Consider the following 19,845-nt stretch of genomic DNA (forward strand, 5'->3'; position numbering starts at 1 on the left):
ACACAGCCGCATCCCAATTTTTATAACACTGCATTCTTAAATTGCTGCTCAAAGTTAGAAATAGCTACCCTTGATAATACTAACAGCTCTCACATATTGGGCTCTTGTCTTGGGATCAGGCTCAATGCTAAGGGCATTAAGTACATTGATTCATGTGGTTTTCACAACAAGCCTAGAAAGTATGTTTTATTGTTTCCATTTTACAAAAATGGACTCTCAGTCTAGAGGCAGCTATTAAGTTAAAAAGTTGAGGTTCAAACCTAGGCTATTCCTGATTATCTCAGAGGATAGTTATAACATTAAATGGCTTGTTATTGAAGTGAGAAAATGCTGCATAAGCTCCAAACACAGTCTCTCTATAAAAATATTAAATATATAAAAATGAAATAATAAAAAATAGACTTTATAATAGAATAATGAGATCTTAGTAGTAGAAACTACTATTTAAGTATAGATGTAATAAGCATAAATATTTCAGGCAAATTTTTAAGCATAATTTTATGGAAATCTGTCGTTATTTTACAGTAAAAGTACAAATACCCAGAGAAGCCTCTTGCTATTTAATGTGACCAAAAGGTAACTGAAACATACAACATTGATCCAGTCTGTTTTTATCAATATAAGAAGGAGAACCAGATAAATTGCATTTGTAATCAGTTATGTAGCAGACACTAAGTTGATTAAAATAGTGATTTAGCAGAAAAACTGGTCCTATGTAGATTGTCATCTAAGAGTGATGGAAATCTTGAACATATTTAGCTACCAAAGTGTTTGACCTAGTCATAATCTTTCTGGGCCCCAACTATAAAATGAAGGCATGAGATAAGCTCATATTTAATGTGAATCTCAGAAGTAAAGTTCTCTGATTTAATAATTGTATACTCCAACTTCAAAAATTTATCAAAATTACATTCCTTTATTTACATTTTCTGGTACTGTACAGATATCTTGCAATGCATGTGACTCACCATGTCCACTTAAAGTGGGAAAACATTTAACACTCTCATTTTGTAATATAAACATGTTGCTATTATTAGATCTAGAAGCAGAAAAATTGAAGAAAGAAAATGCCACAAAAGAGCTTAAAACTTTCTGGAAGTACTTGGAACCAGTCCTGAATAATGAGAAACCTGAAACAAATCTCTTTGATGTTGCTAGACTTGAATACATGGTCAAAGCAGCTGATTTTCCTTCTGACTGGTCAGATGGCGAGATAATGGTTAGTGCACACATTACTGAGAATGCATGGTTTTAACATGTGACGCAATGGTTCTATTTGCTCCATTTATTCATGACATAGATAGTTACTGAGTGCTGATTACAAGGCATTGAGCTAGGCTCTTTTATCATCGGGATAATGATAATATTGAATGCTCAATGATGGTTATAGTCTGATTCATTAGCTTTTAGTGTGTGAATTAACAACAAATAATAAGATGTAGTAGATGAGGATCAAAAGGATGGTGATTCTTTTATTTGGTGACACGTGGCTTTGTTTTATAACAACAATGTTCTAGGCAGTAATTAGAATCTTCATATATATTAATTTTAAATAGTAAATTTTATAGTTTGTTGAATTACGTGTCTGACTTTTTATGTTTCAGTTCATACATTGCTTTTCTAAACCCTTGCTTTTATTCCCCCCAAGTTTTTTTTTTTTTTTTTTTTTTTTTGAGACAGAGTCTTGCGCTGTCACCCAGGCTGGAGTGCAGTGGTGTGATATCACTGCAACCTCTGCTTCCTGGGTTCAAGTGATTCTCCTGCCTCAGCCTCCCATGTAGCTGGGACTACAGGCATATGCCACCAGGCCCAGCTAATGTTTGTATTTTTAGTAGAGACGGGGTTTCACCATGTTGGCCAAGCTGGTCTCAAACTCCTGACCTCAGGTGATCCTCCTGCCTCGGCGTCCCAAAGTGCTAGGATTACAGGTGTGAGCCACCGTGCCTGGCCCCAAAATCTTACTTTTAATGTATTTGGCCTAGAAGGTCTATCCTAATAAGATGACTTGATCTTGGCCCTGTAGTTATCAGGCATTTCCCAAGAGTGGGGTTTCCTTGCCCCTGCTATTGAGGAGCTTGCAGAGAGGCAAGACTAAAACTGTGAAACAGAGAAGCAGTGGTCAAGGACCCATATATCTAGGGGCTCGATTATGTGAAACAAACTCTTAAGTTTCCTACTAATTCAGACAAAGAAAAAATGGAATGATTGGAAATGTAGTGAATGATAGATGCATGATGGCTTTTTAGCAAAACAGAAGGTCAAGTGACTACTCATGGAAGATGTTGTGGAAAGTATTCAGGCATCCCTCTGTTACAGAAAATCTCTCAGGTCTCTTTCTAGTTGACCCCTTATCCCAACTAACAGGGACCTGGGAGTGTTGAATACTCTGCAGGACGATATATTTCAGCATTAAGGGAGCTGAAATGAAAGCGAAGTCCTAGGGAAAGACCATATCAAGTGAGTGCTCTGAAAAAGGCTGGGCAAAGTGGAGTGTGGAGGATGGATGGGTATCTGCACAGTGACTGTGGGTAGCTGACAAGAAAAAAAACACAAAAGCCAACTGTCTGAAAGAAGAGTGAGATCAAAGCCTGAAACTGTTTCTACAGCCGAGGGTAGGCTATGGGGCATGGACACTTTGGTCTCTGAGAGTCCCTGGTTCTATTACCTTGAGATGGATATGCACTTAGAGAAGTAAGTGATAACGCTGAGGAGGGTGGCTAGACTTGAACCCTGAAGGATAGACAGGACTTGAATAAGTAGTAATGGAGAGATCCATTTGAGTTATAAAGACTCTTAACACAAGGCATTAGATGTCACTATGTAGAAACACCACACTTAAGTCTGATATCCTGATGAATCTCAGCCTTGTTCTCTGCATGGAAAATGAAGCTGAATGTAGAAAAGCTGTGATAAAAAGCAGAGCTGGTTCTGGGAAAGACTGGAGACTCCAAAATCCCTTTGTCCTTGCCCCTCCCCACCCCTTCATCTAGATAGATTCAGCTTTCCTGCTTTGTCTTCCACTCTCCTGCCTCCTAAACCTGAGCTCAAAGAAGGACCCACTGTCCTGTCCTTTACTATTTCATGTTGCCTTGGGTCGATATGTTTCCCTATCCCAGAGATACTGGCATTCCAAGTAACATATGAACATTCCATCCTATTTTCTTGAAATTCTAGATTATACTAAAAATGTGACATATATTGGGGGAAGAGGCTATTTCTTTGGGATCCTGAAATCCCACCTCAAATCCAGCTTCTTACTCTGTCTTCCACAGACCAGCTGTTCTCCCAAGCATGTAAAATCTCTGGTTAATAAAACCCACATCCACAAATTTAAATTTTGAAGAAACACCGCTCCTCTCATTTGGGCCAAGTCCTGGCTACATACCCTATAAAGAATTTGTGTATATTTTTTGTTCAACAGGGTATGGGAGATCCCAGCCTTATAATTCCTGAACCATAATTCATTCAGAGGAGAATGCTTCTAAGTCAGTCTCAAACCGAGTACCTTTTGCTCCGTCTCTAGCTAGGGCTCCCTACTGTGTGTCTTCTTTACTTTCCAGGCACAGGCTGAATAAAGCTGAAATGCATTGAGTCTAAAATTGTGTACATTCCATTGCGTCATCAGAACATAGACATGAACACTATGGTATTCAATAGCAACTTCAAAGGACCGAGCACCATTTCTAGCACTCTGCTTCCCACTGCAGTGTCCACAATTTCCTATTCATTAGATTTCAATCACTTCCTTTTAAAGAAATAGGTAGTGGCTATATTTTACTTTAAAAATACAGAATGGAAGAGTTTAAATGGCAACTAAAGTTCAGAAAAATTATTTTATGTGGAAAAATATTACCATTCTAGTTATGGTGGAACATTCCTGACTTCAGAAGTGGAACATTAATGTAAAGGGTCTCTAGTTGGGCCATGAAGGTAACTGTCAACAATGAAAACATTCAGGTCTCTACAGAACCAATTAGGGCTGTGTTGCCCAGCTTCCCAGACTGATCTATTAGTCAATTTGCAGGTATTTACTGAATATCGTCTTATACCAGGGCTGTGGTCTGGGTCCAACTGTAATAATCTTTTAAAGCCCATGCATGCCTCTCTAAGATATGGTTTGTGAGTGAAGCACTTGGCATTGAGGATAATGGGGAGGGAAAGTCTTGAAAATTGTTCAGTCATTAAGCTGGATTCTAGAAGAAAAGGTCATTGAATTTAATAGGTAAGATCAAAGTTCATTTTAAACAAGATCATTTAATAAGAATAAAAATGATAAATCTACCCCTAGTAGAAGCAGATCAAATGCATAGTGTCGCACTTTAAGCTATATCTGTAAACTGATAATGTCTTCATATCCAGGATAGGATCCATCCAAGGAGCCCTCTTCCCCTTTTATTGGAGGAAAGCATTTGCAACCTTTCCAAACTTTGGCTGCAAACAAGCAGGTTATATTTCTGTTGAACCAAGGTAACAAAAGCTTTACATCAAATAAATGCTCTTCAAGGCATGATAACTATCCCTGGAAGACATCGGCAACATTTCAAGTTAAGACCCTGGTTGCTGAAATAATGTGTTGTCCTTAGCATGAGATTTGCTGTTGGATTTTAAAATGAATTATCTAGATTAAGCTAAGGGATCACTGGGCAAAAGTTTTACTCTATTTCCTAGAAATAAAAACAAAAACAAAAACATATTTCTATGCCAGAATTTGGGCAAGCAACACCAGATTGAAGCTTGACTGAAGAAGCCTCGGCCTTAGTGGGAATGGGAAGTCAGCAAGCAACCAGTTGCACCATAGTGATTGGCAAAGCTGTGCATGTCACTGGACTTCTGCATACAAGGAACCATTTCATACCACCTTACTTCTTGAACTCAGACATAGGATGAGCCTATTTCGTTCTTCTTTGCTTCCAGGCAGACAGACCCAGTCATCACGTTGCTTTCCTACTTCTGGAAACAAAAGCCCAAGTAATAGAGGTATCTGAGCTACAGTTTGCTTGCCAGCTCGTAAAACCTGTGGGTATTATAGAAACAATAGTCTATCAGGATTTCTTAGTGTTTTGCCATAGAGATAGAACAGGTGAAAGGAAAGAAGTGGAGCTTGGAGGAAAAGAAGAAATACTGATTGCCCAAATATTTGTGTAGATGCAACGTACTTGGGTAGATGATCCACAAAGCAGAGTCAGTGTTTCCATTGTGCTCCTTGCATAGCCAGGTAAGAAATCATCTATAGCTTGTCAGTGGCTGAGGATATTAAAGTTACCTAATGTGTTTTAGGAATTGAGACACTAAGAATATAGGCCACACTGCTGAAACTCATGACTCAGTTGTATTTATTTTAGTTGAAGCGTTAATTAGGCTCTTAAAACATTAGGCAGCCATATGACCCTCCAAAGGAAACAGTCCACATTGTGGTAAACAAAAAAGGACAAGAAAGGTTCAGGAATATAAATGGGGTCACCATGGCTGGGATTCAGTGGTTTGGGGATTTAGGGGTTTGCTTTCCTGTATAAAGTTGATGGGTGTAGCTGTTAAGAGAGATATAAACCATATATCTGATTCCAACAGTATAAAACTAGTAACCAATTGCCATTAAATCTCTCACTTGTAGCTGAAATTGGGCACTGATATCTTTGAAAATATTGCCTGTCTGATGTATGACATCCTGGATTGGAAAAGGCAGCACCAGCACTATTTGGAAAGTATGCAGCTTATTAATGTTCCACAAGTGGTTAATGAGAAACCTGTATTAGAAGCCATGCCAACTTTGGAGGTAGGCATGGGCTCAATGTCTTTAGTGGGATGAACAACTCACTGAACAACTTTATTTTCATATTTATAAAGCATATGAAGAAAAAGTTATAAAATACACTAAGGTCATACTGCCTACTGGCATAAAAGATAGCTACATGATGGGGGCTTTATGGAGCTCCTCAACTACCAGACATTTACAGAGGCAGGGATGGAACCCTCTTATTAGCACTCAGTACAATGAATAACATCTGTGACAGAAAGGATATTGATAAAGTAATTACAATATTTATTTAGCACCTGGCTGTGTGCTAGCGCTTTGTAAGATGCTGACAATACAATAATGAAAACTCATTCCCTGTCCTCCTCATTGAGGTTAACTTTGGCAGTCAAGTCAACAATGATTTCAACATAGCATGATGAATGCTGAGAGCAGTCATCTCAGCTTGCAGTAGAAGAAATAAACCTGGTCACCTGATCTGGAGAGGAGCAGAGCAAAGAGAGGGAAGTCAGGAAAATTGAACCAGGATTATCGATGTGAGGAAAGATGAGTATGAAGTGCCTAAAAGAAAGTGTGATAGGGGAAAGGGACAGAATGATATTCTCAAGAAAGGGGAAAAGATGTACAAAGATATGGAGGTCAAAGAAAAGCAGTACTATGGCACAAACCAGGAGTACAGGGTAGTTCAGTGATCCCAGGCTGCATGTGCAAAGTGAAGAACGACAGAAACTAAACCTGGAGAGGCAGGAGCCAGGTTATGAATCTCCTTTGGTGCTAAGTTGAGAGTCTGGTTTATATCATGTAGGCAATGGAGAACTGCTGAAGAATTGGGAGAGGGAAAATGGGATAACTCTGAGTCACCCAGGGGCAAAAAAAAAAAGCCTGTTTGATGCTCAGTGCCCCATCACCCCATCACTTTCTCCACAATTGCTCAGTGGGTTCTGGTGGGAAAGACTGAATAATGTCTATACCATTACCTTCTTTCCTTCATCAAGCAAAACTCTTTTCCTTTGGTTCTAATATTAGCAGATGATTTTGTGGTGTGAACATAATTATACAACCTCAGAATCCTGTTGGATCTCATCATACCAGCATTTGGTGAGGGCATCTCTCAGCTGGGTATCTCAGTTGTTTCTTTTTAATTATTCTTTTTCTAGGCTCCACAACCTGCTGTACCAGCTCCTGGAAAGAAGAAAACACAGTATGAAGAACCACAAGCTCCACCACCAGGCATGTATGAAATCGGCTGCTAAAGGATCAACACCACGAGCTGGCACTTTAAGAGATAATGACTGCCCTCCATATTACTTTCAGCCTCCCTTCACCTACAGCTCCTGCATTTATTAGTGCATAGTCATAGTTTGAAATTATGAATGAAATGTTGATGGAAATAATGGAGAACACATCTTAATTGGGCAATGTTTTTTTCTATATTTTACAGTGACTTCAGTCATCACAACTGAAGTAGACATGAGATACTACAATGATTTGCTGAATCCGATTCCAGAGGAATTCATTTCTGTGCCCCTGATACTGCATTGCATGCTAGAACAGGTGGGGATACTCAGGCATTTTCCCAGGTTGTATACTTGAGTAAATTATTTCATCTTTCCCGGCTTCTGTTTTTTTTTACACTATTTTAAAATTATAATACCTAAATGCATTCACCTTTATAAAGATTAGAATATTTCAGATGAAACTAAAGTCTGCTTAGATCTTCAGCTTCAATTCTCTTTTCTTTTGCTATTCTCTGGAGCCATTTATGTAACATTCCCTGAAGTTTTGGTAGAACATATCCTCAGTACTGTGTGTCTGGTGTCATTTTAATGGAAGAGGAAGAGGACATGGACAAGTGGGTGGGGTGGTTAATAGTCTTTATCTTTAAAATTTCTTTCATGCTTGTAGATTTAACTAGATTTTTGTATTTCTGAGGCCAATTTTTGTTGTTAGCTTTTTTCTTAATGAGTATGTCTTAATAAATATTTTACTGGAGTGTTAAATATGATACAATGTGCTTAAATAAATTTAAATTCACTTAAATATGTTCTAAAATTTCCTCTGTATCTGGTTGCGTACCTTTCCTTATGACTGATGTTATTTATTTGTGCCTCCCTTTTCTTGATCATGGTTGTTAAGGGCATAGCTATTGTATTGGTCTTTTCAAAGAACCAGTATTTTGTTTCATTGATCAACACCTTTTTACTTTTTATTTTATTAATCTCTACATTAATTTCATCTATTTATTTATATATTTTTTATTTACTTAATTATTTTAAGACAAGGTCTCTCTCTGTCCCCTAGGCTGGAGTGCAGTAGCACAATCACAGTTCACAATCTCAAACTCATGGGCTCAGTGTTCCTCCCACTTCAGCCTCCTGAGTATCTAGAACAACAGGCATGCACCACCATGCCCAGCACATTTAAAATAATTTTTTTTTGTAGAGACAAGGCTTTGCTATGTTGCCCAATATGGTCTTTAATTCGTGGCCTCAAGCCAACCTCCCACCTAAGCCTTGGGATTACAATCATGAACCACCATGTCTGGTTCATCTCTGTCATTTCCATCTTTCTACTTTCTTTGGATTTATTTTGTATTTCATTTTAATTCAAAGCTTACTTCATTTATTTTTAGTCTTTTTGCTTTATTTAAGGCTACACATTTCTTTTCGAGTGTTTCTTTGTCTGCATCCTGATGCTTTCAGTGTATTCAATTCTAAAATCTTTTAATTTATTTACGTGTGTAACCCATGAATTATTTTGATTTTCATTATTTACTGATGATTTCTAATTTTTTTTACATTATGATCAGTAGGCATGTTCTGCAAGTTAGCAAGTTAAAATTTCCTGAGGCTTCCTGTGTGACCTCATGTAACATGGTCATCATGAATGTTCTATGTGTATCTGAAAGAGTTTGTTATTCATACTAGTAGCACATACGTAGCACTTATAGGCACCAGGAACTGTTCTAAATACTTTCAATATGTCAACTCATGTAATCCTCAAAACAATCCTATGAAGCAGGAACTCTTTTTATCCCCCATTGTATTAGTCCATTTTCACGCTGCTATAAAGATACTACCCCAGACTGGGTAATGTGTAAACAAAGGAGGTTTAATTGACTCACAGTTCTGCATGGCTGGAGAAACCTCAGGAACCTTACAGTCATAGTGGAAGGCAAAGCAGGCACCTTCTTCACAAGGCAGCAGGAAAAAACTACCACTTGTAAAACCATCAGGTCCCCTGAGAATTCCATCATTATCACAAGAACAGCATGGGGGAAACCACCCCCATGCTCCCGTCACCTCCCTCCCTCGACACGTGGGGATTACAATTCGAGATGAGGTTTAGGTGGAGACACGGAGCCAAACCATATCACCCATCTTACAGATAAGGAAACTGAGGCACAAAACGTTTTTTGTTCAAATACTAAGTAGCAGAAATGACTTAAAACCTAGTGAATCTGCACAGAAAAGTACTTGGATGGGATTTCTGCATTGTTGTCTTTTAATGTTGCTGCTAAGAAGTCCGATGTCAATCTGATACTTTTTTCTTTGCAGATAATCTTTATTTTTCTTTCTAGCAGTTGTTAGGGTTTTCTCTTTATAATTGATAACACAAGACTATGTCGAGGTATGATTTTATCAAACTTGTCATTATGGTGTAAGGGAATTATAATCTGATTCCCAGTCACATTGTGTGTGAAATAAAAATTCCTTACACTGTCCCATAAAGGTCCTAAAAATAGAGTTCTGAGATGTACCTGTCATTTCACCTCCTGCCTGCCACCACACACACACACACACCATCATCTACATAGGCCTCTGGTTTTTCCTCAGATATGTTACTTAATTCCACCTTAACCTTTTACTCTAACTTCTCTACCTAGAAAGCTTTCTCTCTTTCTGGAGAGTCTCCAGTGGAAGTGTCATTCCTTAGAGAGGCCTTCTCTGACCACCTGATCTAAAGAACCCTCTCCTCCACACAACACACAGCACACTCTACCACATCGCCTTGTTTTCTTATCAACAGCTTTTCTTTTTGCAATATATTGATCAGCTATTTTTTCTTACCTTCACCACCCTCCTACTAGAATATAAACTCCACGCAAGCAGTAACAATGTAGTCTTGTTCATTGCTGTGTGCTCGGCACACAATAACCATACCTAACCCATAGTAGACACTAAATACATATTTGTTAAATTGAGAAGATTCTGAGAAAGTCTTCTATCTTCAAGTACCATTTTTACTATCAATTTACCTTAATTATTACTGAATGGATGTTGGAGCTTCAGGGTTTCCCTCTTTGTCTTTTAAGTTTTCTTTCAATTTTATGCCTTTGGGAATTCCAGCATACGTTCCTACTAATGCTTTCTTCAGGGAGTCCAATCTGCTATTGAAGTTTTGTTTTGGCAGTAATGTTTTTAATTTGTAAATTCTCTAATTTTTTTTACAATTGCCTATTGTTTTAGTTCATGGATGTGACACATTTTTTTCTGTTAATACATAAAAGGTTTATTTTGAAGTCCTTTTCAGACTCTATCATCTCTATTACCTCCCATATACATTTTTCTGGTTTTTGACTGCTTTAGTTTTCTAACCAAGTAGATAGCTACACTAATATTTACCTACAATTGCTCCATGAAGTTTTTAGAATACCAATAGTTTTATTATATCAATAAATGCATAAAAGTACAAAAGCCCTATAGAGCTTGCAGTATCATTATTTTATTTATCTTAGCCTTTCTTGTTTTATTCTACTAAACTTAAAGCAACATTTATTAACCATCTACTATGTTCCAGGTACCAAAAGAGACAGTTAATGAGCTCAGTACCTCACAAATAGAAGCCACTCAGTAGATCCATGTTGAATGAACTAAGGCTTAATAATAATAAAGGGATGAAAAAACTGAAATATAGGAATGATGGGATGACGTTTTACAGGATGGGATGTTAGAATTGAACATTTCAGAGAAGAAATAGTTTTGAGTCATCTTTTATGATTGAAGTGGGTCCAAGAAATGATCAGAGGATAGAAAGTGGAAACAGTGAGTGACTCTTCTGACAGCAGGGTGTTTCTAGGTAAAGAATAGGATGCAATTTTGTTATTCTAGAGCAGTAGTTCTCAACAGGAGGTGATTTTGTTCCCAGAGGACATTTGGCTATGTCTGGAGATATTTTTGGTTGTCACATCTGGAAGGGTGCTACTTGCATAAAATGGGTAGACACCAGGGACATTGCTAAACATCCTATAGTGCACAAGACAGCCCCCTACAACAAGTAATTATCTAGGCCAAAATGTCATTAATGCCAAGGCTGAGGAAACTTGTAGAGGGATATGAAATCATAGAGGATGATTATAGGATATAGGGTAAAGGGAAAATCTGTAAATCAGGTGCCTAACTTGATAATGTTTCAACCTCTTTTGCTTGTTTACCATGTAAAATTGAACAAGGCACTTAATCTTTTTTTGAGACAGAGTCTCGCTCTGTTGCCCAGGCTGGGGTGCAGTGGCCGGATCTCAGCTCACTGCAAGCTCCGCCTCCCGGGTTTAGGCCATTCTGCTGCCTCGGCCTCCAGAGTAGCTGGGACTACAGGCGCCCGCCACCTCGCCCGGCTAGTTTTTTGATTTTTAGTAGAGACGGGGTTTCACTGTGTTAGCCAGGACGGTCTCGATCTCCTGACCTCGTGATCCGCCCGTCTCGGCCTCCCAAAGTGCTGGGATTACAGGCTTGAGCCACCGCACCCGGCCGGCACTTAATCTTTCTAGACCTCACTTTCCCCACATAAAGGAGACACTATTCCATTTGCTGATTTCATAATCTAATAATTTTTCTATTTTTGAAGAAAGAATGAGGATCTGGCCTGAACCCCAGTTTCTCCCAGTCAATATCCTTGAGCTTTGGCCAATCACCCTAGTTTTCTCCTCTCTACAATGGAAAATAATATCTGCCCCCACAAGATTGCTATGAGGCTTAAATGATCACATGCGAAGATGTGTTATGTAGTACGTGGCTTGTGGTAGACATTCAGTAAATATTGAATGAATCCAAAGTTGTATGAGCACTCTTCCCACTGCTTTAACATAAAGAGTAAATATTAAGAAAAAGTATATTATTCTATTTGAATAGAATCTTCATGAAATATTTTCATCAAAAGTTTATTGTTTACCATTTTTATGTTATCTATTTTAATACAAATATTAAATTTGTACCTACCTTAATGCATGGATTGCAAACATTTTTCCTTTTATTTGGTGGTCACTGATAATTTCCTGCCATTTTGTGTCAGCAGTGGTACTTGGGTCGTAGAAATGGACTGGTTCTTACTAAGCAATGGGAATGAAGCAATGAGCAGCAAGTATCACTAAAGAGGGGACCCTTATACCAATTCCTCTCATTGTTGATTTCAACAGGTTGTGGCAACTGAAGAAGATCTTGTCCCACCCAGTCTGCGGGAGCCATCCCCCAGAGCAGACGGGCTAGACCACAGAATCGCAGCTCATATTGTGTCCCTTCTGCCCTCACTCTGTCTCTCAGAGAGGGAGAAAAAGGTCAGATAGTCTGAGATAGCAGAGTCTTCATGCTTTGGAAAAGCGTAGATTCTCTCTTTAAATCAATATTATTTCAATTTGCATAGAATCTTCAGGAAATATTTTTATCTGAAGAAGAAAGTGAAAGCAAAGCAGTGCCCAAAGGCCCCCTCCTACTGAACTATCATGATGCACACGCCCACAAGAAGTACACACTGAAGGTAATGATAATCGGGTTAGCCAAAGAAAACTGATGTGGGAAAGTGTGTGTGTAACTATTCAATTGAAAGAAGCTAATTAGATAACTTCATCAACACTAATTAAAATGTAATGTACAAAATAGATACTTGCGTACAAAGTAGGACCTGGAAAATGAACCTGGATACAGGGAAAAATGATGTCAGCCTAGGAAATTTGTCTGATTATTGAGGTTTAATTAACAATTCAATTAATTGTTACCACCACTAAATGTGCATTAAAACCTTATGATTATTTGCTTTAAATATCTGCTGCTATGAAAAACTAGTAGAAGCCAGAAAAGGATCTCAAAAGAGAGAGATGAATATATATGAGACTTTGGCAGTTTGTCACTGTGAATGAAGAATCAGTCCTTTTTGTGCACCAGGAACTCCTGGCAACATAGGAACTAGCTTTTTGACCTTCAGCAAAATCCCAAAAGTTTGTCTTTCCCAATTACCATTGATTTCCTCTGTTCCCAAATAATGAGAGTGAAGGTATCATGTTTAGCCTTTTCCATATGCATAAGGCACTTGACAGCTTACTTTAATGTCTTCTGTCATGTTGCTCTTTTTCATCAGGACCAAAAGAATTTTGATCCAGTTCAAATTGAGCAGGAGATGCAGTCCAAGTTGCCACTGTGGGAATTCCTTCAATTCCCTCTACCCCCACCATGGAACAACACTAAACGTCTAGCTATGATTCATGAGCTTATGCACTTTTGTACGAGTGGTAAGTCCATTGTTTTGTCTTAGCTTCAACTCAGTTTAATTAATGGGCATATATGCCTCTTAAAATTACACCCTTATTTACAAAAAGTATTTTCATTATTGAAAGACCTTTCAGAGGCTAAGGTGGGTATTTTGATTGACTACAACTGTCTTGTTTGAATAATATCATTAGCAGTGTCATCATAGCTATAATGCATAACACTCTTCAATTTAATACACTGGGTTTTTTTTTTCCCACTGTGTTTTCTTAGCCACAATAATTCTTTTTTTTCCTTGTTTTCCCCCATCTCTGTCCCAAATACTCCCACTGACATCATTGGAGATGATGTGGTAATCCCATCCTACTTACAGAGAAGTAAAGGGGTGTGTGTGCGTGAACGCGCATGCACGCATATAATTTCCAGGACAATGCTGCCCTTCTGACTTCTGCCTGACCACTGCACTCTTTTATCATCATTGCAAATCATGTAAAAATTACAGTAACATTGCAGAGACATTATCTGGAAAGAGAGAAGAGCAACCTGGACCATGCAACTTTGCCCCAATTCAGAGATACCTGTCTTTGAATTTTCATCTTATATCCTGTTGCTGCAACCACCCACAATCAATAAAACACAGGTTCTAGAAGAATTTTTCTTCTGTCTCTTCCCATTTTGTCCCTTCACGGTTCTTTCTTTTTTTAATTAGAGAAGAAAAGAAAAAGAAGAGGATCTAGATAATCTGAATTTGGCAGGAATGTTCACTGGGGCAAAACTAATGTGAGCACTACCGTGGACCATCTCTGCACATGAGGACAGGAAGGAAATAAAAAAGAGTGTGACCTGGGAGGCAGATGTAGATATCTTGTAACCTGTGCTACTGAAAGCTCATATTTGATCCTTTCTTGAGAGAAAATTCTGAACACACTATTTATAACCACAAATTAAATTTATATCTAGAAAGATGAATCATAGAACCATAAAATTTCCTAACTGAAAGAAACCTTGAAATTAATCTAGTCAAAATCTATTTTCAGATAAGAAAGCTGAGATCCTAGCAGGAATAAATTATTTGTTTTAGGATTATGACAATGGTGGAAAAAAACAAGAAAACATTCTGGTCTCTGGATACCCAGTAGAACACAATTTCCTTACCTTACTGAGCAGGAGACAGGAAGAAAGCCACTGCAGAGGTCTGATGGTGCAGTCTGCAATTTTAAGCACCTGCTCTGTACCTAGGGATACAGAGATGAATAGAGAGCCCACTGTCAAGAGAGAGCGTGTTGCTGAACAGAAGTTGACTCAAGCTAACAGCTTCTCACAGCAAGAAGAGCCATTTTATGCTCTTTGAAGACAGTGGAAAGAGGGGTAATTAAGATATAATATCTAGAATCACATCTCATCTGAGTTCACTGGGATTTTGTGAAATAGGCAGTCATTTCTCAAATTCTCATTCCCGCTTGAGGGAATATGCAGCTACTACTTATAAGAAAGGACATTAACTTCCACAGACATCTTTACTTGACAAGGAAGCATTTAACCTTGAAAAGAAAAGAGCATGTGCATATTCTTCCTTACCATTTCACTTGTAAGCCTAACCAAACTAAAAAGTATTTTTATCTTGATTTCTTTTTTCACTTTTAAGTAGGCTTAGTAATAGAAAAAGCCAGGAACTTCTGAGTCCTGCCATTGACTCATGGACATGCGGGGTACAGCCTCGAGGGCCTGGTTTGTCATTTCTGTTGTGTACATAACTACCTCCTTCCTGAGTAGGGGGTTCTCAGAAACTTCTGTCCTTTTTCTGTGTCCTGCCACCCTCCCCTTCTCCTTCTGGCTTAAGATGTGATTCCATTCTTAATGAATGGAGAGCTCAGCTCTCCATACGGCACAGGATTTTAGTTCCTGCTGCCACCATTGAAACCTCAAACATATGCTGCTTACATGCCCCATCCTAGACCCTTGGTGTACCTCCCCTCCTCCTCTTTTCCCTTTTGCCACATCATACTTAACAGGTCCAAAACCAAGCTCTTAATTCCTCATCCCTAAAATTGTCCCTTCACCATCTCCCTTATTTCAACGAATGGCAACTACTTTCTGTCAAAAACCTTGGAGTCATTCCTGCTATCTCTGTTTTTGTTTTTGTTTTTGAGACAGAGTCTCACTCTGTCGCCAGGCTGGAGTGCAGTGGCGTGATCTTAGTTCATTACAACCTCCGCCTCCTGGATTCAAACGATTCTCCTGCCTCAGCCTCCTAAGTAGCTGAGATTACAGGTGCACACCACCACGCCCAGCTAATTTTTGTATTTTTAGTAGAGATGGGCTTTCACCATGTTGGTCAGGCCGGTCTCAAACTCCTGACCTCGTAATCCACCCATGTCGGCTTCCCAAAGTGCTGGGATTACAGGAGTAAGCCACGGCACCCAGTCGCTGTCTCTGTTTTCTCACACTCTGCAATCAATCCTTACTCACTACCATACCATCCCAGTCCCCCACCACCCCTCACTTGGATTATTCCAATAGCTTTTCCAGCTGGTCTACAGGCTTTCAATGTTTTACCAACAGTCTTTTCTCCACACAACCATCTGAATAGCCCCTCTAAAATGATGGTTGGATGTGCCTTTGTAACTGAAAACTCTGCAGCAGTCACCCACTTTGCTCAGAATAAATCCTAAACTGGGCCAGGTGCCTGGCTCATGACTGTAATTTCAGCACTCAGGGAGGGGAAGCCAAGGTGGGTGGATCGCTTGAGCCCAGGAGTTTGAGACCAGCCTGGCTGACTTGGCAAAACCCATCTCTACAAAAAATACAAAAATTAGCTGGATGTGCAGGCCCAACTACTTGGGAAGCTGAGGTGGGAGAATCACCTGCACTCCAGCCTGGGTGAACCTGTCTCAAAAAACAAAACAAAACCAAAAACAACAATAAGAATCTAAACTCTCTGCCACCTACTTTTTGAGCCATCACTTGTCAAGCTGTCATGATCCATTTTCCTGCATCTACTCTGGCCTCGCTGTGATTCCTTGAACGTGTCATTCACACCCCTGCCTCGGGATCGTTGCTCTTGCTGTTTGCCCTTCCTCAGTCACTTTCCCCCACATAGCCGTACAGCTTGCTCCCCTACTTCCTTCACGTTTTTGCTTAATTGTTCAGAGGATTTTTCCATGACTGCTTTATATAAACTACAAGCCACTCCTTGACTATTATCACTTTTTGTCCCCTAAGCTGGCTTTATTCTTTTTGTCCTCTCTTTTATCTTTTACATTTATCTCTTCCCAACCCCTAGAATAGATATTCCATGAGAGCAGGGGGGCTCACTATTTTGTTCACTACTGTGTTCCCAGCTTTTATTATAGTTATGATGCCTAATAGGGGCTCAAAAAAAATTTGAGAAGTGAGCAAATGAGCAAACTCTGCTTCATTCTGTAACTATTTTACCTCTTCCTTGTCTCTCTTCTGAATCTCCCTGTTTTTTCCCAAAGGACCTGCTGCTTTTCTTATCTTTGCTGGAGAGAAAATGGAGGTTACTTCTGAATTATTGATCCACATCATTTCATTTTTTTCTGATTGGATTCCATGTTTATTCGTTAATTCTACTTCTCCTTCCTCTACCTTGGAACTTCTAAAGTGTAAGAACCAAATCTTGATTCTTTCAAATCCCAGGCATCTATGACAAAGCCTAATACATAGAAAATAATAACCAATGAAAGAGTGAGCAAGTGAATAAATGCTGTAAAAAGGCAAATACACAATTACAAAGTCTGGTGAAAGCTGATAAACTTTGAAGTGCAATTATGGAAAATACTGCAGCCGTTTGGAAGCCTTTCCTGAGCCCAAATGAACAGAAAAACTCAGTCAATATAACAGCCTGTATTAGGCAAAAGTAAATAATTTCTCTGCTTTAAATTACAACAGGAGAAAAGGGTGCTTTCACTCAAAAATAATAAGTTGTGTAAGCATATTCAACCAATATGGTACCCTGGAAAGTCCATGCAAATGAATCTGGACAGCTAATCTTGATTAAACTATGAAGCAGTTTGGGAGCATTATAATTTGCTAAATTGTATTTTTACTCTGTTGTTTGCTTATCCTCAGGTACCTTTGCTATTTGCTGCAGGCTGGGGAGCCAATGTTTAAAATCAGCTCAACAGCCATTGTGGCGTGACTCCCTTGTCTTTCTGGTAGACAAACTCCCTGGTTGTCCCTCTGTCAACCCTGTACCATGTGCTAATAAGAACATTTCCAGCAGCACTGGTTCTGCTTTCTTACAGATGTCTTGAACTGGAATGAAGTAGAACGAGCCTTCAAGGTGTTTACTTTTGAGAGCCTGAAGCTCTCTGAGGTTGATGAAAAAGGGAAACTAAAGCCTTCTGGGATGATGTGTGGGTCAGATTCTGAAATGTTTAACATACCATGGGACAACCCTGCCAGATTTGCTAAACAGATAAGGCAGCAATATGTCATGAAAATGAACACTCAAGAGGCCAAGCAGAAAGCAGGTACACTTCATGGAGGGAATGGAAAGCATTCTTGTATTTTATTATTGTCAGTTTTTCTCATATTGTATCTTATGGATGTTCCTTACACTGAATAGATATTAAAATCAAAGACAGAACAATATTTTTGGATCAGAATTTGTCAATGTCTGTGCAAGATAATGAGAGCAACCACGAACCTTCAGATCCTAGTCAGTGTGATGCTAACAATATGAAGCATTCTGACTTGAATAATCCCGGACTCTCAGTCCCTAATAATAGACAGCTGTTAGAGCGGGAGAGCATCATGAAGACTCAACCCCAACGTGAGTCTCTGGGTAAGTTAAAGAGTGTGTGTGTGTGTGTGTGTGTGTGTGTGTGTGTAAGACACTATTATAGTACACATAAATCAAAAAGTGTTCAAGATACATTATTTGAATTTAAGTTATTTGGTTAATTAAACTTTCTTACTGAGTATTGTTATTCCATAAGTTCTCTTTATTTCAACCCTGTTTTTAAAAATATCTTAATTCCTCTTAGTCCACACTTACCTTAGTAAATTTAGCACAGTGAGCATCATTACAACTTTCATCATTAGTGTTACACAGTTATTGTGATTGTGTGCTAAAATTATAAACATTCATCTGCAAAACAGAATGAAATGTCCAGTACAGAGCTTGGTACAAAATCAATGCTCAATGAACATCATTTCCCCTCCTCTCACATGTATGGCTCAGGCCATTACTCTCATTGTAGACTAGCATTATAAACAGTGCTATATATTAGGAGGTGTGAAAGTATAGAAGGATGTTGGGCTAAATTTATACTGAGCTACCTTACACTTCACTGTCAGATTAATCTGTGTAAAATCTAGCTATTTTGTTTCTCTACTTACAACTTTCAAAGGCTCCCTACTATCTGCAAAACAGAACCCAACTCCTTGGCCTACTTCTCCAGTAGTATCAAATTACTTTTCCTAAAACCTTTTTCCATCTTTCTGCTGTTGCTCACACATTCTGTATTCTAGCCCAACAGAATTAGGCCTATTTACTCTGCGCAGCCTGCTCTTTTCAATCTCTGTGGTACCTTTCCCTCACAATATATCCTCCACCTTGAGTTCTCTTTTTGACTATGATTAGGATTCAGTGGCACCTCCATGAAGTCTTATTGGATGTGTCCATATGGAAATGCCTCTCTTAGCTTTCCATGGTCATAATTAATCTACACTTCTGGTGAAGTGCTGTGGCTCACTCCTATAAACCCAGCACTTTGGGAGGCCAAGGCAGGAGGACTGCTTGAGGCCAGGAGTTCAAGACCAGCCTGGGTAACATAGCAAGACCTCACCTCTATAAAGAAAAATTAAAAAAAAAAAAAAACTACACTCTCTTTATGGCATTAGTTGTCCTTTTTTCAGTTTTATAATTATGTATATGCCTATATTAAGGCCTCCATTATGCCGTAGTATCTTAATGATTATATGTTTATTTTAACATATTAAACAACACCTAAATTTAACACCTAGGTCAGACATATTAAAGAACACCAAATTTAACACCTAGGTCAAAGAAAAAATTACAATAGAAATTGGGAAATATTTCAAACCAAATGATAATGAAAAAACTGAGTATCAAAACTATGGAATGCAGCAGCTGATGCAAGAGATACTCCAAAAGAAGTTTATAGCTTTAAATTTTTTCTAAAAGCAGCTAAAGATTAATTAATTAAACATCAACCTCAAGTTAGATAAAGACAAACAAAATAAATCAAAGTAAAAGAGAAGGAAAACAACAAAAATATTAATTCAGGGAAATAGAAAACATGAAAATTACGTCAATGAAATAGAAAACATAGAAACATAGGAAGAAAAAATGCAAAACTTGGTTCTTTGAATAGACTAGCAATATTGATAAATCTTTTATATAAAGTTAATCATAAAAAAGAACCCATGAATAACTCTATCAGGAATAAAACTATATCAGGAATAAGAATTATATAAGGAATAAAGAAACAGAGACTTCCCTCAGATTCTACAGAAATTTAAAAGATTGCAAGATAATATAAACAACTTTGACTAAATATGAAAATAAAATGGGCTATTACTGGAAAAGAATAATTTACCAATAATGACCCAGGAAGAAATAGAATG

General features: G+C 38.4%; 1 protein-coding gene across 6 annotated transcripts in view; it reads left to right on the top strand.

The window, feature by feature from the left end:
• SPAG17 (sperm associated antigen 17) overlaps positions 1–19,845 on the top strand; it is a 238,312-nt gene that overhangs the window by 87,747 nt on the left and 130,720 nt on the right. For 5 of the 6 annotated variants that reach the window (XR_004433674.1, XR_004433673.1, XM_033196418.1 and 2 more), the window contains exons 7-15: positions 1,038–1,219; positions 5,612–5,773; positions 6,910–6,982; positions 7,194–7,306; positions 12,165–12,302; positions 12,389–12,502; positions 13,100–13,250; positions 17,496–17,723; positions 17,819–18,037. Coding sequence is in view for 4 of the 6 variants with exons in the window: in XM_033196418.1 (XP_033052309.1) it covers positions 1,038–1,219; positions 5,612–5,773; positions 6,910–6,982; positions 7,194–7,306; positions 12,165–12,302; positions 12,389–12,502; positions 13,100–13,250; positions 17,496–17,723; positions 17,819–18,037 (1,380 nt within the window). In the remaining 2 variants the exon portion in view is untranslated. The remainder of the gene's footprint in view (positions 1–1,037; positions 1,220–5,611; positions 5,774–6,909; positions 6,983–7,193; positions 7,307–12,164; positions 12,303–12,388; positions 12,503–13,099; positions 13,251–17,495; positions 17,724–17,818; positions 18,038–19,845) is intronic. The other variant, XM_033196421.1, reaches the window with a different exon arrangement.

Source organism: Trachypithecus francoisi, unplaced genomic scaffold (assembly GCF_009764315.1).
Source record: "Trachypithecus francoisi isolate TF-2019V2 unplaced genomic scaffold, Tfra_2.0 Lachesis_group5, whole genome shotgun sequence".
NCBI classification, from domain to species: Eukaryota; Metazoa; Chordata; class Mammalia; order Primates; family Cercopithecidae; genus Trachypithecus; species Trachypithecus francoisi.